Source organism: Brassica napus, chromosome A3 (genome assembly GCF_020379485.1).
Source record: "Brassica napus cultivar Da-Ae chromosome A3, Da-Ae, whole genome shotgun sequence".
In the NCBI taxonomy this organism is placed as follows: Eukaryota; Viridiplantae; Streptophyta; class Magnoliopsida; order Brassicales; family Brassicaceae; genus Brassica; species Brassica napus.
The window spans coordinates 24,548,140-24,570,530 of NC_063436.1; the positions used below are offsets into that span (position 1 = coordinate 24,548,140).

Genomic DNA, 22,391 nt, shown 5'->3' on the forward strand with positions numbered 1-22,391 from the left:
CCACCATGACAAAGACTACGTACGCCACATGAGCTATTTATATAAGTAACAGTGTAACACTAACTTAATATTAAACTTTTAATAAAAGTATCCACACGGTATAAACTGAGTGTCACGTGCGTCGATCACGTGAAAAGTAGGTCGGGTGCTAGAATCTTCGTCCTGTGGTGGTGGAGTGGATCCCATTTTTTGTTCTATGGGTAATAGGAAAAATGCATCACGACTCACGAATCACTGAACATTTCAATAAACAAATTACTGGTTAAAGACATATTATAAAATATCCAAATGTATATAAAAAAGAAATAAATCAATAACGGAAGAGACGTAAAATACCAAAAAAAAATATTTGATACGCTAACGTTACCATCATGATTTTCTGGATATCACTACTTGTTTAGTTTATATCATCATAATGCGCGGCGTTATAAAACGATCAAAATAGTCGAATATAATTGCTGAAGTGAGTTGCCAAAAAAAACAAATTACTGAAGTGAGACGGGTTTGCTGCCTTGCTGGTAATGGATATAGGCAAATAATAAATGTTATAGTTCTTTGATTCTTTAAATATTTCTAGACGTTACATTTATATAAAAAAAAAATTGTTAACAATTTCACTTTAGATTTTAGTTTAGGTTGATATTCAGTAAGGGGCATTTACAGTTTTACACAACCACTTGATTTGTTTTATTTTTTAAGAAACAAATTGTTTAATACTGCATGGTTTTAACTATTCATTTTGGTCGATTTAATGCTTATCGCCTTTGTTGACACTGGTTTATTCAAGATTAGTGGACATAATAAACTTTATAGTAAACAAAAACAAATAATGTTCCGTTCATTACAAGATCCACGTGATTCCTTCACTACATGTGACCTTCTCCACAAGATTCCACTGACAATTGCCACGTCATGACTTAATATGGGCCCCAACCTGACGTCCAAGTTGGACTACGGGCCCCACCAGCCGCCTCCTCTCCACCATTGAAACCATCCTCATATATAATAACGACGATAGCATTGAGAGTCAGTGGTCTGGTTCCGTTCCGTGGCTGTCTTCTTTGTTTTCATCGTTTTCTTGTAAAGCTCTTCTCAAAGCGGCAGCCATGGCGGTTCTTCATCCTTCCTCCTCTAGATCTTATCATATCCTCTCTAATGCCTACCACACTAGCTTCCATCACCATCATCATCATAACCATCACCATCATCATCACCCTTCGCTTGTGATCTTCTGGTGCCTCGTGATTTCTCTGTTATCTCCTCTCGCTGTTTCCTCTTCATCCTCCTCGTCTTCTTCCTCCGCGTCGTCCTCGTCGTCGTCTTCTCAAATCTCCCTCGGTAAATCTCTATCTCTTTTGTCGCCTTTTGTGATTCTTGGTTTATCTCTCCATTCTTGATGCTGCTTAATTTGTTCATGTCGATGAGTCATGGCCATCTCTTTGTTATGTTTCTGATTTTATCTGATTGTCGGAAAAGGAATCGGTGAAACGGAAGGGACGAAGCAAGATCTGCATCTGTCGATCCTCAGGGACGAATCTGTGGCAAGGTTACACGAGCTTGGACAGGTAAATAAGAATGTTCATGGCGATTCTATTGCTTATAGCTTTCATTTATTATATGTTTTCAAGATTGTTACGGGTCAATATGTATTCTAATGTAACGTTTACACCTTCTTATGACATATGTCTTCGAATGTTTGCCTTCTCCTTTGACCAATATGATTGATAAACTAGATTGAGTGTGTCCTTGTCTCTCAGGGTTGTTCTTATTTTAATCAAATATTGTACTTAAAAATTATTTTCTGGCTAATGAAACATTTATTAAGTTTCTTATACGAAGGGATCCAGCTAGTGTTATCTTGAAAGTGAATGCTTCTCTGTTTTAGATGGCGTCTAAATGCCTAAGAAGATTTCTTAAAACTCAGGAGATCATACTTAGTTTTATTGACCATCTGATAAATCTCTTTGAAGATCACACTGTTACATATATTAGTATTTTCTTGATATAATTTTTTTAAATGTGTAGGTGAGTGATGCAGCTACCCATTTAGAGAGGACTTTCATGAGTCCAGCATCCATAAGGGGAATAAAACTTCTTCGTGAATGGATGGAAGATGCCGGTTTATCAACGTTAGCTTTAGCTTCACTCTCTTTGGTTTATAGTCCTTACCTACAAAACTTTGCTTTGGTAAATTAAAAAAAAAACAACTGGATTTTTTCAGATGGGTTGATAACATGGGGAATGTACATGGTCGAGTGGAACCAAAGAATGGAAGCACGCCGGCACTTCTTATTGGTTCTCATATGGTATATTCACAATTTTCATTTTCTTGTTACCTGTGGGGTGATCTTGAGAGAGATGATAGTACTGACCATTTGATCTTTACTTGTTTAAACAGGACACTGTTATTGATGCTGGTAAATACGATGGCTCATTAGGCATAATCTCTGCTATCTCTGCATTGAAGGTTCTGAAAGTAAATGGGAAGTTGGGGGAACTAAAGCGACCTGTTGAGGTTAGCCCTATTAAATTCTGCCAAGTAAATATGATAGTCACTTAGAACACATCATTGATCACATTATATGTATGTATCAGGTGATTGCGTTTAGTGATGAGGAAGGTGTGAGATTTCAATGTACTTTCCTAGGTAGTGCTGCTCTTGCTGGTATCATGCCAGTTTCTCGGTTGGAGATTACTGATAAAAGGTTTTACACAAAGACCTTAGCTTCTTCTCTCTCTCTAGACTTGAGTAAACAATACTCACCTTTTTCCATATTCATTCGCTCAGTGGTATAACTGTGCAAGATGCTTTAAAAGAAAACTCCATAGACATAACAGAGGAAAATCTTATGCAGCTCAAGTATGATCCTGCTTCTGTTTGGGGCTATGTAGAGGTAATAGAGCCCTTTCAGTTATACATACAAACTAGTATGTTGATTACTGATTGGTGTATTCTCATGCAGGTTCACATTGAGCAAGGGCCTGTGCTTGAATATGTTGGTTATCCACTAGGAGTAGTAAAAGGTATTGCAGGACAGACTAGACTCAAGGTAACGTATTCATAACTAAAATTTATGTTTTAAAATCTTTGGGAAGGCTAACCAAGATGGATAGAACTCTACAGGTTACTGTAAAAGGCTCTCAAGGACATGCTGGAACGGTTCCAATGTCACTGCGTCAAGATCCTATGACTGGTGCTGCCGAACTCATTGTACTAATGGAGAGTGTTTGCAAAAACCCTAAAGAGTACTTAATTTGTGAAGGCCAATGCAACGAGGAGACAGTAGAGTCCCTTGCTAATTCACTTGTTTGTACAGTTGGAGAAATCTCTACATGGCCAAGTGCTAGCAATGTCATCCCAGGACAGGCAAGAGAAAGAAACTAATCTCATTTTTTAGATTTTATTGCTCTTTTGAATGTACTCTAAATGGTTTCATGGAAATGGATCCAGGTAACTTTCACTGTGGATTTACGTACAATAGATGACGTAGGACGCAATGCTATCCTCCATGACTTATCAACTAGGATGTACCAAATATGTGACAAAAGATCGCTTTTGTGCTCCATTGAACGAAAGGTAAATGAGTGTTGTATTCAAAATTGTTATACACTCTGATGTCTTCTTCTTATCAACTGATTTCTTCCCGGGTTTATCATCATTGCAGCACGACGCAGACGCAGTAATATCAGACCCTCATTTGAGTTTACAGCTGAAATCAGCAGCTCAGAGTGCTCTTAAGAAGATTACAGGAGAGGTCCAAGACGAGGTCCCTGTGCTAATGAGTGGAGCAGGACATGATGCTATGGCTTTGTCTTACTTAACTAAGGTAATTGAGTTGAAACTCAAAAACATAGTGTATTTCAGGACATTTAACCGATATGTTTTGTATTTTTTTTGGACAGGTTGGGATGTTATTCGTTCGGTGTCGTGGAGGAATAAGTCATTCTCCGGCAGAACATGTCCTGGATGATGATGTTGGTGCAGCCGGTTTAGCCATCTTGGAGTTTCTAGAGTCTCAAATGTAATTTATTTTTTCATAAGAATGAAAAAAAATATATGAGACACAAAGTGGAGTCTTGTGTCATAGAGACTCCGTGAATGTACAGTGTCATTTGTTGTGTTATTTGTCTTTCTTTGGGACTAAATGCATTTGTATAGAACTATATCCGATTTAGTTTAAATGTATGAACATTGTTAGCTTATATATTTGATGGTAAATTTCTTGTTTCTATTTAGCCAATGAATATAGATAACCTAAACACTGATCTCAACAAAACCACTGTTGATACTAAATTTCAAAGCCCTAAACCCTAATTGAACTAATAGCATGATTAATGGAAGTTATTAGAGGTAGGGTTTTTAGCGTAATTTAAGAACCGGTTCTTAAATTACGCTAAGAATTCCACCTCTAAGAACTCCCAATAATTATAGTTTAGTATGGTTGGCATGGCTCGGTTATCTCCTCTCTATGAATTGATGTACTTTCTATGTCATGAGAAGGGAGATTGACGACTGAACATATAAACATATTGAAAAAGCAAAAATTAACATCGGTAATCATAAGGTAATCATAAGATAACTGTTAAGTTTCATGTGCTTCCAATTTGAAACTAATTGATGACCATATATGAATTAGATCAAGTCTATTTTTTTTTTTTTGGCATCAAAACAATCATTCATAAAAAACTTACTCTGGTCCGTTTAGACTGGCTATTAGGGCCAGTCCAGATTGAACCAGAACGTCTACAACAGTATAGCAGTGACCTCGTGATCGTCCTCCCTTAGCCAGGGAGTCCGCACGGATATTGTTATCACGAGGAACATAAGAAAAACCAACATCATGGAAACAACTTGATAAGAATTTTATATCATCTAAGTCCGGTGCTAAGGCTGGCCATTCTTCTTCTCGTCGGATGAGGTTTATTAACTGCTGACAGTCTGAGCCAAAATTAACCCCATCAAAGCCTCTGTCTCGAATTTCTTGCATTGCCCAAATAAGGCCACTGGTTCCGGCGTTGATCGGTGCTTGTGTACGAGGGACACACTTTTGTCCCTGTAATATCACAACCTCACCTTCTGTAAGTACGAATCCCATACCCATCCATTCGTCCTTGTCCGACCAGGAGCCATCGACTAGGCACCTAAACCTCTTCTCCACGACTGGCATATTGCTGGCTCGACGCTGCTGTTCCGTCTGTTCCTCGTCTGCTGTCGCGTACAGTTTCTCCCCTATTTGCGCGATCCTCCACATCTCTGCTTCTTGTCTAGCTAGCTGAATCGTATCCAGTGGCGAGATGTCTTTCGCATTGAAACACTTCTCATTCCTTGCTTTCCACACATACCACATCAGCCATGGGAATATCAGAGCTTCCCCTTGTGGATTTGCAGTCGTAACTTGCTGCAGTAGGTACTCAAAGTTCGCAAATAAGGACGTACTTGGGAACAGCCCCGGAGGTGTTGGAATTGCTGTGAGAATCCAGCATTGAAAAGCTGGTGGGCACGTGAAGAGTATATGATTTATATCTTCTATCTCCGCTCCACATCTTTGACAGGTTTTATCCGTGCCGCAGTGTCTCTCTACTAGTTTGCTTGCCGACGAAACATATCCCGATAGGGCTTGCCAGAGAAGATGTTCAATTTTTCTTGCTGTTTTAAGTTTCCATACCTTTTGTTTCAGTGGCATGATGCTTGGTTCCGTCATCGGCGCGAAATGATTCTTCCTTCGTTGCTTAACTGCGATGTCGTATCCTGTTCTAACCGTGTAATGCCCTGAGTTGGAGTGCTTCCAGCAGTAGCCGTCTTTTCTTCCTGATTTACTAATCTTTATCTCAAGGATACGTTGGATATCATCAGTATGTATGAATTATGCGAGAAGCTCCGGTCTCCATTCTTTTGAGTCAGGATCAATTAAATGATGGACTTTCAGGTCTTTATCTACTTCCAGTTGAGCTCGGTGTGCTGGCCTTGCAACTTCCTCTGGGATCCAGACGTCATCCCATACACTGGTATCTGCTCCTGTTCCAATCGTGCGGCACACACTATCTTCCAGTACTTGTTTTGCTGCCATCAGGCTCCTCCATCCATATGATGGGTTTGATGCTTTCCCTGTTCGAAGTGGGTTTGAGTGCCGGTAGTATCTACCTTTTAGGACCCTCGCGAGTAGTGAGTCAGGAAAGACTAGTAGGCGCCAGACCTGCTTCGCTAGGAGTGCCAAGTTAAAGTCTCGGAAGTCCCGAAATCCCAAGCCGCCTTCCTCCAGTGGAACACAGATTTTATCCCATGCGACCCAGTGTATTCCGCGATTATTTTCCTTTGTGCTCCACCAGAACCTCGCCACCGCGGCGGATAGTTTTTTACAAACTCCTTGTGGCAATAAATAGCATGACATAACAAAGGAGGGTACCGCTTGTGCTACTGATTTGATTTGAACCTCTTTTCCCCCGTGAGACAGCAGTTTCCCTGACCATTCATTCTCTCCTGAACATAAGAGAAGACTTGATTTTTCGAGCCACAGATCTTCTCTGGCATTCCCAAATACATCCCCATACCCCCTTCTCTCGTTATCCCAAGTGATCTTTTCAGATCATTTTTCGAGGACGCTACGACCTTAGAACCGAACAGAACTGAAGATTTGGTTTTATTCAGTTGTTGTCCTGAGGCTTTACCGTAGACGTCAATTATTCGCATCAGTTCCTCGCATTGAGGTTGTTCCGCTTTGCAGAAGAACAAGCTGTCATCCGCGAATAATAGGTGTGAGATCGGGGGCATTCTCTTGCTATTTTGATGCCCATCAAAGATGAAGTGGCTTCCGCGTTCCTTATGTGCTATGTCAATACTTCTTTGCACAGTATGAAGAGGAACGGCGATAGGGGATCACCTTGTCTTAATCCTCTTGAAGGCTTGATATTTCCTTTCGCTTCACCATTGATCAAAACCTGATAAGAGACCGAGGAGATACATTTCATGATCCTGTTCACCCACTGCTGCTCGAATCCCAGCTTGAGAAGCAGGGCTTCCATAAAACTCCATTCCACTCTGTCATAAGCTTTGCTCATATCCGTTTTGATCGCAACAAACTTTCCTTTGCAGCTAGGATTTGTTCGGAGTGCGTGAAACATTTCCTGTGCAATCAGGATGTTATCTGTAATCAGTCTCTTAGCCACGAAGGCTGATTGTGTCTCGGAAATCATTCCCGGAAGGATACGTTTCAGCCGCGACGACAATATTTTAGATATGATCTTGTACCCCACATTGCATAAGCTTATTGGTCGAAACTCAGCCATGGACGTAGGTCTGTCCGTCTTAGGTATTAGGCAGAGGTTCGTTTGGTTTAGACTTTCTTCCAGCTCGCCGGTCTCAAAGAAGTTCCTAACCATACTGCACACATCCGCCCCAATCTTGTTCCAGAAGCGTTGGTAGAACAGGCTGGTCATCCCGTCCGGTCCGGGTGATTTCTCCGGGTTGATCGCAAAAGTGGCTTCCCTAATCTCCTCATCTCGAGGGATCTTCAAGAGTTGTTGGTTCATCTCATTTGTAACCGACGCAGTGACGTACCGGAGTGAATCTTCAATATCAGCCGGGTTTGATGTGGAGAAAAGCTCTTTGAAATATTCCGTTGCCACTCGTTCTATGCCCTCCTCTGTATCCACCCATTGTCCCATTGAGTTCTTTATCCGAGTAATCCTGTTGCGAGCTCGTCGTTGCTTGGTTTTAGCATGGAAGTATCGTGTGTTCCTATCTCCTTCTCGCAGCCAGAGAGCTCGGCTTTTTTGCTTCCAGTATAGTTCTTCTTCTCTATACGCTTCACATAGTTTCCATTTAAGCTCCAGTTCCTCCTCAGTCGATATAGTTTCATCATCTTGTACTCTATCCAGCTCTTTCTTGAGTCTTTCAATAAGCAAAGCATTATTTGAAATATTCCTCTTCTTCCATCGTGAAATCGCTTTCCTACTTTCTCTTATTTTATCACTCAAAGTCGCGTCTCTGTCCATGTTAGCGGCATCCCATGCTCCTTGTACCATCATGGTGAAGCCTTCTTTGCCTATCCACCGCTTATCAAACTTGAAGCTTCTTCGGTTTTGTTTTTCTCTGGATAGAAATCTTGCTAAAATGGGTCGATGATCAGAACCCCATCTTAGTAAATACTCCACATATGTGTGGGAAAAAGTTTGGTGCCAGTCCTCGTTGCCTACAGCCCGATCAAGACGACATTGTACTCTCCCTGCTCGCGTCCTTCCTGCCCAGGAGAGGGGGTTACCAGCAAACGGAAAATCTATCATACCACAACACGATAACATGTTCTTCACTGGTAGGAATGATGCATCGGATCTCTTCCTCCCTCCTTTCTTTTCCCCATTGCTTGTAATCTCATTGAAGTCTCCTCTGATCAACCATGCTCCTGTTCTCGACATACTCATCCTCATTAGCCTCTCCCAAACTTGTTCTCGGTATTCTACCACCGGATCGCTGTATAAGAAGGTGATCTGCACCTTATGTCCTTCTATCTTGGCTGCAATATCAATCATACGGTTACTGGAAAACCCAATCTCAACCTCAGCATCATTCATATAAAACAAAGCAAGTCCACCGCTCCTACCAACAGGATCCACGGTGAACAAATTATCATAACCAAACTCAAATTTAAAGTCTTGCATAAAAGTAAAATTGTTTTTAGTTTCAGAAAGAAAAAGAAAATTAGGATGAAAGCAACGTTGCAGCTCCCTCAAGTGCTGCTTCGTCAGGTAGGCTCCTGCCCCCTGACAATTCCATGCGATTGCACTCATATCTGAATACTGGGTGGTTTCTGGGACCCCACCGAACCTGGTACAGTAGAAAATTTACGGCCCTTGACAGCTGCAGGGAACACCTCAGTACGAGGGAATATGTTCGATCGCACACCTTTCGTCGAACTCGTTCGACTGTGCTTGACCAACTTGCCTTTAGGTGAGGCTTTTCCTCTGGTTGCAAGTTTCTTTGATGCTACTATTCCTTTTGTATCCGGGCTTCGAGTGCCCGACGCCTGTTTGGCATGTACGACTGTGGCTTATCCTTCTGAAGTTTCTTTGTTTGCTCTCTCTCCTGCCCCTCGTTCAGTCCTAGTTTGCTCTTCTTCTCCTTTGCTGAAGCCTCTCCCCCTACCGTGCCTTGCTTGCTTTGTTCCACTAGAACTTCCAATGTGGGAATGTGGGAATGTATATCCTTTCACACATTTTAGAGATTAAAGCCCATGGCCCATTAACCTCTACATAATCTCGATATGAATTTCAGTATACAATCATCTTTCATCATTCTTCCGTCAAAAAAATATGAAGCTACAGTGCAGAGACGTTTTTATTGTAAAGTGTAACATGTTATATCATCACGTTTAGTTACTATCTTTTTTTTTCTGTAACACCAAATAGTTACTATCTATTTTGCTTTTATATAAACTAATTTAGTAGTTTTAGTTTTTTCAAAAGCTATTTTCATTATTTTATGCTCAAAAATAATATTGTTAATGAGCATTTTGTTAATTTTATAACGATTTAAGACTAATGAACTCTGTGTTTATATGTCAGTATACAATCTTTCATCATTTGTCCATCAAATATTTTGAAGTTGCAGTGCATATACTTTTTTTTTTGTAAAATGTAACATGTTATATCATCGCGTTGAGTTACTATCTATTTCGCGTTTGTATAAACTAATTTAGTAATTTTAGTTTTTATGCTCAAAACCTATTTTCATTATTTTATGCTCAAAAATAAATATTGTTAATAGAACATTCTGTTATTTTTATAACGATTTAAGACTAATGAACTCTGTGTTTATATTTCAGTATGCAATCTTTCATCATTCGTCCGTCAAAGATTACGAAGTTGTAGTGCATAGACGTTTTTTGTAAAATGTTAACATGTTATATCATTTTTTTTATTTTTTAACAGATAACTAGATTTTGACCTGCGCTTAGAAAGCGCGGCTTTATTTTTAAAATTAAATCAATTATTTTTATATATTTCTATATAAGATAATGTAGGTTTGTGTACATTTACTCGAGTGCACTGAACAGTACCAAATTGGAAAAAATCCAAAATTAAGCTGAATTTCATAAATAACTGAGCATATTATATATATCTCTGGAACCGAAAAATAGAAACCGAACTAAGAACCAAATGAGTACTTAAATTTTTAAAATACAAATTATATACCTATTTAACATAACTAAACCATTAAAAAAATTATACCATTAATGAAACTATACATGGTAATGTTCACGTCATGTGTAAATATATTTGAATAATCTGTCATATATTCATGGAGATTTATTGTTAGAGTAATTATATAATATATCATGAGAAAATAATAAATGAGTTTATTTAAATTATGTAAAGTGAGAAATATAAAGTAAACCCAAATAAATAGTTAAGTCTAATGAAATGGTCTAACAACTTTGTCTAAGTAGATTTTTTAGGATTTTTTCCTTTTTAATAGTATAGATAGGGAATTCAGGTCGGACCAGATGGAGTCAGAGCAGGCTCTTGATTTCTGCAGGAGGTGCAAAAGCACCGGATCCAGTTTTTTTTTCAAATTTTTTCTTTATAATTAGGACCTGTTTTGGATAATCTAATATAGTTAAGGGCTTTTTTGTGGAAAAAATATCTTTAAAATAATACACATATGAATAAATTAGTCAACCACATATACTATGTACAGTACCCATCAAATTTATGAGCCGGGTCTGATAGGGATACAACATAGATAACAAGAAGAAAAACGAAATCTACAATACAAAGACACTCTTACAGTAGATTCAAGAGACGGAACGACCAGAGAGTCGTAGAGAAGTTAAATGGGGAATACAACAGAAGATGGAAAGACAATAAGTGGGTATTTGCGACATGCCTCTATACCAGCTGCCTCGGCCAGATCAGGTTTATCAACTCCATCTGGTCCGACCTGGACTCTCCAGTCAAACCGTTTCACAAGATTTGCTATTGTCACTTCAACCAATACCAATCCCAATCTGATTCCAGGACATAGTCTTCTCCCTGATCCAAATGGAATGAACTTAAAATCTTGTCCCTGAAAATCCAAAGATGAATTTAAATGTCTCTCTGGCTTAAATTCTTCTGCATCTGGTCCCCATGTGGCATGATCTCGTTGGATTGCCCACGCATTAATCATCACCTGTATTGAAATATAAAAAAGCTAATTGTTTTAATATTAACTGGGTTCATAAGACCTAATATAGGACGTTAATATTTTGCTTCTGTATTTACACTTATTTTTAAAGCTAAGATATCAAATTAGTTTACACTAAGAAAATGTGCACTTTCTAAAATTATTTGCAAACTATATACGCAAAATGTAGAATTCTTATTCTTATTTTTTCATTTATGTTACAGTTTCCAAAAATAATCAATTCATGGTGGTCCAGTGAATTATATTTGATACTCCATGTTGTTTTTCATCTAAAAGTAAACATAATAATTTTGCATGTAATGTAACACGAAACATATAAATATGTTACCTGTGTGCCTGCAGCAATGTCATATCCTTTTACTCGGACATCTTCGCTTAATAGGTGGGGGACTAGTGCTGGAAGTGGCGGATGTAAACGAAGCGTCTCCTTGATTACAGCATTTAAGTAGCTCATCTTCTCAACATCATCCTCGTTCACATATGAATCATGCGTTGAAACGGAACAAATCTCGTCTCGAAGTTTTTTCATACATTCTGGATGTCGCATAAGTTCTGTCATCGTCCATTCTAGTTGTGAGGAAGTTGTTGCTGTTCCCGCTATGAACATATCCTTTTAAAAAAAGTTGATTTTACACATTACTTTTGAATGTATCATTCAAAGTATCACTTCATAAGAAATCATATGATTCAATCATATTTTAGTCACACCATTTATCAAACCGGACATAGTGATGATGTGTCTTACCAAGATGATGAGTTTTACGTCGCTTCTATCAAAAACGAAGGGTGTCATCTTCTCTCTTTGAATCGACAACAACGTAGCAACAAAATCTGATCCTTTTTTATCTGCATCTACATCATGTTCTTGCACCACTTTTTCCAAAAAATCATCGAAAGTTGTACTTATTTCTTCTACTTTACCGTCCAATCTGCGGATCCAATCTATCCATACCAAACTAGGAATGAACTCCCCTATAGGGAATGTGCCAAAAATCTGTGTGAATGTCCTCACTAAGGTCTTGATATCGACTGTACCTTCGCCACTGCTATATTTTCTTCCCAAGGCAACTTTACTCATTACATCGCTGGTTAGGGTAATAAAAAGTTGGCTAAGGTTTACTGCAGAAGAAGATGAACTCGCTTTCTCCAACTTTTCCATCATAATATTAATCTCTTCTTCTCTCTCTTTGTGAAAGGACTGAACCATTTTGTTGCTGAGAAGATGAACTATGCATAAACTCTGCATCCAAATCAGTTTAAAGGCGAAATTAGGATATATCATTAATAGGCCACTGTTATGTATTATATATAAAATAGAATTCTATAATTTAATGCTCAATAAATTAATACACGCAAAAATTAATAAATTCATGTTTACCATCACTTAATAGACATTTTCAAAAATATTGTTTTCATTAAAAGACATAATACTCTTATACTCTTACTCTCTATATATAATATTTTTTTTTATGTTTTCGAATTATATTTTACAAATTAAATCTTTTTATATATTTTTTTTTCAAATTTTCTTTTTGAAACTATATTTAAAATTTTAATTTTTCTTAATTAATTTTTTATATATTTTAAGAACTTTAAAATCCATATTCCAAAAACCCTATCCACTCCATAACTTGAAATCCTAAGTCTAGATTAGTTAACCTTAAAGTTATGAATGTTTTTTTCTCTTTAAAAATAAAGGTAAAAGTGGTTAACGTAAATATAAATGTGGTATTTTGGCAATTTTCCATAATAAATCTTGTTAAATCCATATATAAATATATGATTTCATTAACTTTGAAATTAATAACTGATATTTATATATTCTATCTAAATATATAAATTATTGTATTTTTCTTATTCACAATGAAATCAATCTCATATTTTCTTTCAAATTAAAAATAATTTGATAATATTAGACAATATTTAACACACATTTATATTATATATTACATATCTTCACACCAAATTATCGTAAAATAATATAAAGAATTAATTTTGTATTATATAAACCATGAAAAGTTGTCTCATTAAATTTTATAACTACATCAAAAAACAAATTACAGACTAACGTGATGATTGTTTGTAGTTTTCGCATTCATTTTTGGTTTTTGTTTTCTTTTTTCCAAAAATTATTTTCATGCAATCAAGTTTTAATTTTTAGCTTTTGTTTTTATAAAAGCCATGATTCACCAATCAAATTTTCTAATAAAAATATTTCTTAAATTTAAGGAAACTAGTTTTTAAAAATTTAACCAATTTAAGAAGAAAAAAAAACTTTTGTGAGCTTTCATAAAAACGATTTCTGTTTTTTTGTACGTGTAGAAAGTACAACATTTTAATTATTAATAATTATTATTTTCATAAAGATAAAATTTCATACAATTTTTTGTACATTATATCATATAAACAATAATGTGAAATAATTTAGTGTTATTTCATATCTGCAAAATAAATTTCTATATTTTTTAAATAATATTAGTGAATTGTAAACACTTAGTTATTAATTTCTGTAAATGATAGAATTGAATTATTCTAGTAATTATTACACACATTAGAAATAACTAAAAATACAAACATCATGTTTTTAGTTTTATTAATACAATATACTGTAATAATCTTGAAAAAATAAAGAATAGCCATGCAACTTAAAAAAAAATGTATAAGAAAATTTAAGTTTTGTATAATTTATATATATTATATGATTATATTTTTGAGGAGCACATAGCTTCTTAACTTTTTGTTAGTATAAATATAACATGTATTAACATCGAATAAATGTATATGTTCCAAAGTAAATGTATTCTTATTTTATAAATATTTTGTATTATTCATAAGTAAAATTATTGTTTATATTTTTAGTAAAATATATTATTTATTAAAATATGATAAATTTTGAAATACTTTAATTGAAAATTTTTAATATATTTTAATTATGATTCATATTTTTCAAAAATCATTAATCCAATCAAGTTTTAATAACTAATAAACAAAAAGGAATAATATTATATACGAAAAACTATTGCTATTCAAGTTTTAAAAATTAAAAAATAAATTTTTAGAATTTTTAAATAGTTTTAAATTTTAAATATTTGTTTTTATTTTTGTGTAATTAATATATATATATATAATGATTTATATTTAGTATAATATATATTTTTATAAAACTATTTTAACTAAAAACATATTACTGTATTTTGTTATAAAATAATAATCACATTGTTTTAATAAATTTTAATGGTAAATTGTATAGTTTTTATTTCTATTTTGTTGTATTATTTTAAAATAATGTATTAATTAGTTTCTCAAACTAGAAAATACCGTAAAATAAAAAACCAAAACCAAAATCTAAAAATCAAAAACAAAATCTGAAAAACTAAAAACAATAACCTGAAAAACAAAAATCAAAATCTAAAATCTGGAAACCAAAAATTAAAAACTACTAATACAATCATGACTAAACTATATACAGTAAAATCTATACGATTACACATTAACCAATTATTCATTATGAAAATCTTTAAAAAATCGTAAATTAATAACTCTATAATTTTAATAAAATATATATATTTCTAACAATATTTTTCCAACTCCTAACATTATTTTTATTATTATTATTATTATTATTATTATTATTATTATTATTTTTATATCACCGTTGAGACATTAGTTGATTTAGATCATATGGATAACAAAAAACGATTTATGTGTTGTGATATTTTTCGATGTGGGTATTTGTTCGTTGGCCACATTAGATGTCTTAAATGACAAAAAAACTTGACTTTTTAGTTTCTAGATTAGTTATAAATTTAGTTTCTAGAGAACATATATTAGATTGAGTTTAGACATTAAATTATACGGTTATCAGAAAAAGTTTAGAAAAGTGAAAACCTTCATATTCCTCCAATATTCGCCATAGGGAGCAAAGACAATATCTCGCCCACCTTTCATAACTTTCTCCATAGCTTTGGTTATAGGGCGGTTGGCGAATATACGATCGTGTGTTTTCATAATATCATGAGCTACTTCAGCAAAGGAGACCACAAGGACGGGGACACGGCCAAAATGAAGGAGCATGACTGGCCCATAACGGAGGCTAAGGGAACGAAAGGAGCGGTGAGGGTAGAGACTAAGCTGGTGAAAGTTTCCGATAATGGGAAGCCGCCATGGAGACGGCGGTGGGTTAAGTTTGGTGGTGGTTGTTCGTTTGAAGAGTCGTTTTAGGAAGAGAAAAGCCAATGAGGTGGCTAGACATAAAGAAATTAAGATCATCTCCATTTCTTTTTTTTTTGAAAGTTGGTCTCAATCAGAAGTCGTGTTTATTAGTGTTATTGCCTATTAGTGATTTGTGCATCTGATGGTGCTCACGACTCTCTATTTTATAGAGAGACTAGGTGTTCAGCCCGCACATGCGGGCATAGTGTTTTTATAGATATTTATCTTTTTTATAAATATTAAATCAAAACCAACATAATAAATTATTAATTATATTTTTTAAAAGATAAATCAAACATTAAACTTTATATTTTATATTTTATAATATAAAATATTATTTCAGATAAAAACACAACATATTTAAGAATTATCTTATGTTTTAAAAATATATTTTATTTTTGAGAATTTTATTATATTTACTTATAGTCAATTATCAGATATAACATATAAATAAAATATTATTAATATATATTCATTACTTTTTATCAAAATATTTATATGCTTATTGTTGTGTTAAATTTTAAAGACATTCACATATATTTTAGAAAATATATTTATTTGTTTTATTAGCATTTAATTATAAATTGTTTTATATCTAACTATAAACTTTTATAATAAAATATTATTTTCAGATAACAACAGAATATATCTAAGAATTATATTATGTTTTAAAACATGTTTTAATAAAATATTATTTTCAGATAACAACAGAATATATCTAACAATTATCTTATGTTTTAAAACATGTTTTTTTAAAGACATTCACATATATTTTAGAAAATATATCTATTTGTTTGATTAGCATTTAATTATAAATTGTTTTATATCTAACTATAAAATTTTATAATAAAATATTATTTTCAGATAACAACAGAATATATCTAATAATTATATTATGTTTTGAAACATGTTTTAATAAAGTATTATTTTCAGATAACAACAGAATATATCTAACAATTATCTTATGTTTTAAAACATGTTTTTATTTTTGAAAATTTTATTATATTTATTTATAGTCAATTATCTAATATAATATATAAATATAATAGTATTAATAGAAATTCGTTTTTAAATATTTATATTTTAGATAATTCTTATTATTATTAATTTTAATCACTTATTTAATCAGATATATTTTAAATTCGTTTTTATTTTTGACTATTTATATGATTTATTCATTAAGAGTATAAAAGATTTATTATTAATTTTAATCATTTTTTAGTCAAATAGATTTGAAATTCGTTTTTATATTTTGACTAATTTATATAATTATTCATTAAGGGTATAAACGATATTAACCGCTTTAACTTTTAACGTGAGACCTCCGTTGCAAAAATTTACTTCGCAAATAATAGTATAGATTCCATACCTGGCGTATAATATTATTGTCCTAAAGTTTTGGATAGCATTTTTATTTTTGTACCTAAACAGAACAAAGCAGCCCAACTTTCTATATTGCGTGGTTATATATATATATATATATACATATATTGCGTGATAGTATTCATCATTTTGCAAAATAATTCATAAATTAATATTTTATAATTTATAAGAAATTAAAATTTAAAAATTTAAAATGAAATTAGATCGTCTACCAAAAGTGAGAACATTAACACGAAATTTTTCTCACAAAATTAATAATTGTGACTTATTTAATTCTCTCCTTCTTATTATTCGGTGAAAGGGCATAATATTTGTTTGATGTGTAATTAACTTAACCTTTTATATAAAACTTATTGTTGACTTCATCTCCCATAAAGGATACATATCAGTTTAAATATCCTAATAGAGTTGTCACTGGACTTATTCCCAGTAAACAAGATAATCTATAAAAAAAAAGGATGAGGAATTTGTTGGATAACCAGAAAGGAAAAACCAAACAAAAATTGATGACAGCAACAACAAAAAATGATTTTTTTCCTTCTAAAATCATCCATTACATCATCAAAATTTAATCGACTTAATCTCTTAAGCAAAAAAAACACGTTGACTTCATCTCCCATAAGAGGAAACCAGATCAGTTTAAATATCTAAATATCGTTGTCATTTGTGCATTCCCAATGAAGACAAAATTTTATAGAAAATTATAGGGGATTTGTTGAAATAAACCAAAAGAAAAAACAAATAAAATAAATAAATAGTGAATGAAAGCAAAAACAAAATAAAAAACGAACTTTTTTCTAAAATTGCCTATTATAAAATTATCAAAGTGTAATTGACAATCTTTTACATTCTATTCTTGTCATCCAAGTTTCGGTCGTGTCCGTGTGGTCTCTTAGTTTCGTTCTGATATCTTGCATATTTACATGGTTTTAACCATTATTTCTTGTACATAATAATCATGTAGATTAGGAATTAGGCATCTTTAGGGTCTATTTTGCATACATGAGTCTTTATTAGAGGTTGGAGTGTGCTATGGAATTCTTGGAAGTGTTTAGAGACATTTGTGATGCAAAACGGTGAAAATGATCATGGATGGAGGTCTTAAAGATCTCTTCTGTTGCTAAGATTTTGGGAAGACATATTAAATTGAGTTAGCTTTCCAATGGAAGTGGTTTCAAGTCATTTAGATCTGTATTGGAGGAGTTATGATCGATTTACTGGAGGCATATCAACCCTGACGCGGGATGGACCAACTCGGGTTCCCTTACCCGGGCGCGAGAAAAGGAAGATAGACGAGAAGGCCGACGTGGATAGATGGACGCGGGTTAGCTTACCCGGTCGGCCTCACCAGAAGCTGGACGAGGAGCTGACGCGGGTTGGACGACACGGGTTGCGGCTGATGATTTCTACCCGAGTCGCAGGTTTTATTTTGGCGATTTTAGACATCTTTTTAGGGTATTTTAGACTTTCTAAAGAAAACAATTAGGTTTTACAAGGACATATAAATATTCTTGTAATCCCAAAGTTGGGATCCTCTTGTTTCATATTGAGAAAGAAATATCATTACTTTATTGCATTAGCGTATTAGTTCTTAGTTCATACCATCTTTAAAACCGGATTGCACTTAACTTAAGCATGATCTTGCATTCCCTTTGCTTTAGAATCACCTAGGATTGGTTCGACAATCTTTTATACTACAACATTTGATTAGGAGCCTTAAAAACTCTTAACATCACGTTTCTCAAAGGTATTTGCTTTTCTTTTCTCTGGAGCTAAATCTTATTATCGATCATGTTTCGGATCTAGACTGTTCATAAACTGTGTAATTAGCTCTGTTTCTTCGAATTGACTATGTTTCGAACCCTCTGTTTTTCTACAGCTATATTCGAGGAAAAAATGATGGAAACTTTGTGTGGAACATCATCAATCAATCAATAGCCTACCAGATGAGATTTTAAGTCAGAACCTGTCTTTGCTCCCTACTAAACGTGCTGCTTCCACATCAATTCTCTCAAAGCAGTGGAAGAATCTGTTGCCTCTACAGTAGAGGCTCTACTTCACACCCTTGATTTTGATGAGTCCTTGGTCTTTTAATTCTGACAGAACATCAGTCACTAGTGTTAGTGGCAGCTTCTTTGATTTTCTGGATAGAATCCTTGTATTGTTGGGCGATTTTCCCATCAACAAATTCTCTTTGAAATGGAAAATCTAAAATCGAAGATTTTCTCTCGGCACAGTTCACTTAAAAGATCATGAACTTTGTAGTTGGTTTTAGGTAAGTTTTAATTACTCGGAATGTTACAAAAATACCAACTACAAAGTTCACTTAAAAGATCGTGAAATTATGTTTTAACGTTACTGTATTTTTGTAACATATCGTGAGTTGTGATATATATATATAGAACAGTTTAAATAAATTGATTTGATTGGTTATGTCACTAAATTTAACTTAATTTTTTTGTCACACATCCGTTTAAAATTCCATGTTTAAGTGTGCTTGGGCTGGAGTAATAAAAAAATAGATAACCTATCGAGAAGTATTTCGCAATACCGTACGAGTGAGATTAAATCACGGAAAAAAATCAGATGGTGATTGTAGAATCAATAAATAATAATTTTAAGTCTTGAAAAAATTAATGCACCGTTCATCAGATGGGATGGGGTCCATATACCAAAAGAACGGGGATGGATGGCCCATTAACCGTGTGAACGGTCGGATTACTATTATTTTTTACAATAGTATATGAATAATATTTCAGACAAAGATATAATTTGATGATAATATATGAAGATTATTCTCATAGCAATGAAAAAATGAATTCTACGCTTGTCTTGCCAAATTTGGGTCTAAATAAACTTTCCGAAAGGTTGCGATGTTTACTTGAACTTATAGATATTCTAGGGATATATTTTGCAATTTAAGAGTAACAAAAAGAAATATTCAAACATGCTTTCATTGAGAGTTGAACTCAAGACCTCCCGCTTACTAAACGGGTGCTCTAACCAACTGAGCTATGAAAGCTTGTTTTCTTTATAATTTAAAACCGGAATATGAAACCCTGTAGATATTCTTCTGTCTCTCTTCACTACCTGGTCAACACCTTTATCTCCAAACCTAAGGGTTCTTAAATCTTTTTTTTTGATCAAAGGGTTCTTAAATCTTTATAAGTCTAATCTTCAGGTGAGATGAATTGAAACTCTTCTGAGATAGCTGGTTCTGCAAGAGAAGCTCATAGATCCAAAGCTTAAGCCGGTAATGCCATTTGCATATGTATCGGATACTAGCAAGTATAATGCTTTCCTATGCATATTTAATGAAGTTATAAACCTGACCTTTTCTCCCCCAATCGAGCAAAAGAAGATGCAAGTCTTGAACAGTATAATCAATGAAAGGGTTTCTCATTCGAAATTATTAGTCAGATTCAGATTGTAGAACACAAATCTTTAGGTTCATGAAGCAAAAGATAACCAGCTCTAAGAAAAGCTTTTACAGGGAAGATCTCACAAAACAAACAAGCACTTGAGATGACTTCAGAGGAAGACTTCAAAGATCACTCAATTAATTAATCCCGATCTTCATCTGCATTACGATAAAACAAACACACAAAAAGTTTGAATATTCCAAGTAAAAAGGTCAAAATATCTAAGTATGCAAACCTATTCAAAACCCAACAAAACAATGAAACGATAATTCACCAAGTAGAGATTTCGACATGGAAAACTAATCAAGAAAGTCCTTGAATTTTTAACATATGTGTAAGGTTTTGTTAAGATAAGTTGGTGGAAACTTATCCATTGCTTAACATAAAAAAAACTTCCACGAAGCTCTAACAAAAACTAGACAACAATGATTCCCTTCAAATTTGAATCTGGTTTCTGTGTAACCCATAATGCAATAATATTAAGTTACATCGTATCCAACTCTAAATAAAACCCAACAAATAATCAGAAGTACTTATCTTTCCACTCTTGCTTCTTAATAAAAACATTAGGTTGCTCAAATCATCTAACTTTCATAACAGAGTATGCCTAAAGTGACTAAACATCCAAAAAAGATTCAACCTTTGAGCAAAACAAAAAACAATCAAACCATAAAAACACGAAAAGACAAAAAAAAAAAAGAGACTTTTAATTGAAAAACATTACCAAAGTAACGGCGCTCGTTGGCAGCTCTAGCCTTATCGAGCATCACGTCGAGATCTTCCTTGAGCTTCGCATCCCATTTCACGAGCTGGTTCGCGAACACAGCACCGAGTCCCATCCCCACCACATGCTCCCACGGATCTTAACCAAACAAGAATCATAACCGGGGAAATCAAACCGGAATCGCATTTGATCAACCGAGAACCAAAACTAGGGTTGGATTAGTGGACTTACGGCGCATGTAAGGGAGCTTGCGGAGAGCGTTGGAATACATCTGGGTGCCGAGTCCCAGCAGAGCTCCGACCATTGTCGCACTCAGAGGCATCCTTTCTTCTTCTTTCGATCTTTTGAAACTCTTGTTGTTTGGTCGATTACTCTTGCCTAATTAGCTGCAGTACGTTGGCCCCACATCACTTGGTATGATGTGTAAGAAATTGATTGGTTTGTCTTTTCTTATTTATTTATTTATGATTGTGCAAGTCGTATTCTAATGGGCTTACTCCGCATAACAATAAAATGATTTGTCCTTATCTGTGCAGATTAGGGCCCATGGGCCTTATACCTAAAAAGTGTGTAGAAAACTTAATTAAGTGATTTTAGTTTTTATGCTCAAAATCTATTTTCGTTAATCCAAATCATTCACTACATGGTCTTATCTTAAAATGATTCAAGAAACAAAAAAAATCGCATTAATCATTTAACTAGTCATTCCATTTTTTTCTTATTGGGTTGAAACACGATCTTAAAATTATCTAATCTACGATATAACTAGTCAAGTGTTGTTGACTTCATCTTCTATAAAATGAGAAACTATTACTAGCTACAAACATGAGACCATGCCCAAGATCACGACAGTCTCAAAAAGATAGATCTGCCTGCACGAACTACCTAGTTTTCATATTATCAAAGTATTTGGAGGGTAGTTAATTACTTGCATCAGTGAAGACCATAAGCCACCTAGATCATAGGCTCAGCTTTAGCTTCTGTTTAAACTGAATATCTGTAAACAACATCAAGTGATGAGGATTTTTAAGGAGCTAGAGAAATTTTTTTTTTTTTTTTAAATGAATGTTAAATTTATTCATCAAAAAATCTGTATACATCCAAGTACATCCTTTATACTCTAGAAGCTATACTCAAAATTTAACCAACACTTCAAAACAGATAAAGCTAATTACAATCTAGTTTGGAACCAAAACTGCATCAGCTCTTCCATACCTCTTACCCCCCTCATTCTTATCAAAGTGATCTTGTTCCTAATCCCTTTATCAACCAATTTCTGCAGAGCCGGTAACGGCATTAGCTTACCACCATGCTTTATCTTATTTCTCTCCCACCAGACTGCATACAGAACCGCCTGAAGAGCATATCTGATGCAGAACAAAGACATCTTCTCTCTAGTCGCATCAGAAATGAGTCTCACAATCTCAGCCCAAACAGTAGTGAACTCATTGCCTAATATGCCTTTAAC

General features: G+C 34.1%; 3 protein-coding genes and 1 non-coding gene across 5 annotated transcripts; 1 reads left to right on the forward strand and 3 right to left on the reverse strand.

The window, feature by feature from the left end:
- Positions 1–1,014: 1,014 nt before the first annotated feature.
- LOC106440407 (allantoate deiminase) lies at positions 1,015–4,205 on the forward strand. Of its 2 annotated transcripts, XM_013882063.3 has the most exons (12): positions 1,016–1,338; positions 1,477–1,565; positions 2,026–2,129; positions 2,222–2,306; positions 2,399–2,515; positions 2,596–2,705; positions 2,789–2,894; positions 2,964–3,050; positions 3,125–3,367; positions 3,452–3,577; positions 3,666–3,827; positions 3,904–4,205. In XM_013882063.3, exons 1-12 carry the CDS (start codon positions 1,107–1,109, stop codon positions 4,024–4,026), a joined length of 1,584 nt encoding a protein of 527 aa, XP_013737517.2. In that variant the 5' UTR covers positions 1,016–1,106; the 3' UTR covers positions 4,027–4,205. The 2 variants fall into 2 exon arrangements, with proteins under 2 accessions (XP_048621227.1, XP_013737517.2); XM_048765270.1 differs by having other exon boundaries at positions 1,015–1,338; positions 2,789–3,050.
- Positions 4,206–10,662: 6,457 nt separating this feature from the next.
- LOC106444474 (cytochrome P450 71A16-like) lies at positions 10,663–15,554 on the reverse strand. The gene is made up of 4 exons (XM_048776952.1): positions 15,071–15,554; positions 11,928–12,422; positions 11,511–11,792; positions 10,663–11,167 (listed from the first exon to the last, which is right to left on the reverse strand). Exons 1-4 carry the CDS (start codon positions 15,455–15,457, stop codon positions 10,826–10,828), a joined length of 1,506 nt encoding a protein of 501 aa, XP_048632909.1. The 5' UTR covers positions 15,458–15,554; the 3' UTR covers positions 10,663–10,825.
- A 4,171-nt stretch (positions 15,555–19,725) lies between these two features.
- On the reverse strand, positions 19,726–19,799 carry TRNAT-AGU. Its single transcript has one exon. It is a non-coding gene; the product is annotated as a tRNA-Thr (tRNA).
- Positions 19,800–20,157: 358 nt separating this feature from the next.
- LOC106444475 lies at positions 20,158–21,347 on the reverse strand. The gene is made up of 3 exons (XM_013885943.3): positions 21,155–21,347; positions 20,924–21,061; positions 20,158–20,357 (listed from the first exon to the last, which is right to left on the reverse strand). Exons 1-3 carry the CDS (start codon positions 21,243–21,245, stop codon positions 20,341–20,343), a joined length of 246 nt encoding a protein of 81 aa, XP_013741397.2. The 5' UTR covers positions 21,246–21,347; the 3' UTR covers positions 20,158–20,340.
- Between the last annotated feature and the right edge of the window lie 1,044 nt (positions 21,348–22,391).

Excerpts from the sequence above, each read along its gene's own strand:
- LOC106444474 (XM_048776952.1), bottom strand. The coding sequence starts at position 15,457 with ATGGAGATGATCTTAATTTCTTTATGTCTAGCCACCTCATTGGCTTTT. Across the intron at positions 11,793-11,927 it reads ACGTAAAACTCATCATCTTG|GATATGTTCATAGCGGGAAC; the intron begins GTAAGACACATC and ends TTTTTTTAAAAG. Across the intron at positions 11,168-11,510 it reads ACATTGCTGCAGGCACACAG|GTGATGATTAATGCGTGGGC; the intron begins GTAACATATTTA and ends ATTTCAATACAG.
- LOC106440407 (XM_048765270.1), top strand. The coding sequence starts at position 1,107 with ATGGCGGTTCTTCATCCTTCCTCCTCTAGATCTTATCATATCCTCTCT. Across the intron at positions 3,578-3,665 it reads TGTGCTCCATTGAACGAAAG|CACGACGCAGACGCAGTAAT; the intron begins GTAAATGAGTGT and ends TCATCATTGCAG. Across the intron at positions 3,828-3,903 it reads CTTTGTCTTACTTAACTAAG|GTTGGGATGTTATTCGTTCG; the intron begins GTAATTGAGTTG and ends TTTTTTGGACAG.
- LOC106444475 (XM_013885943.3), bottom strand. The coding sequence starts at position 21,245 with ATGCCTCTGAGTGCGACAATGGTCGGAGCTCTGCTGGGACTCGGCACC. Across the intron at positions 21,062-21,154 it reads CAAGCTCCCTTACATGCGCC|ATCCGTGGGAGCATGTGGTG; the intron begins GTAAGTCCACTA and ends TGTTTGGTTAAG.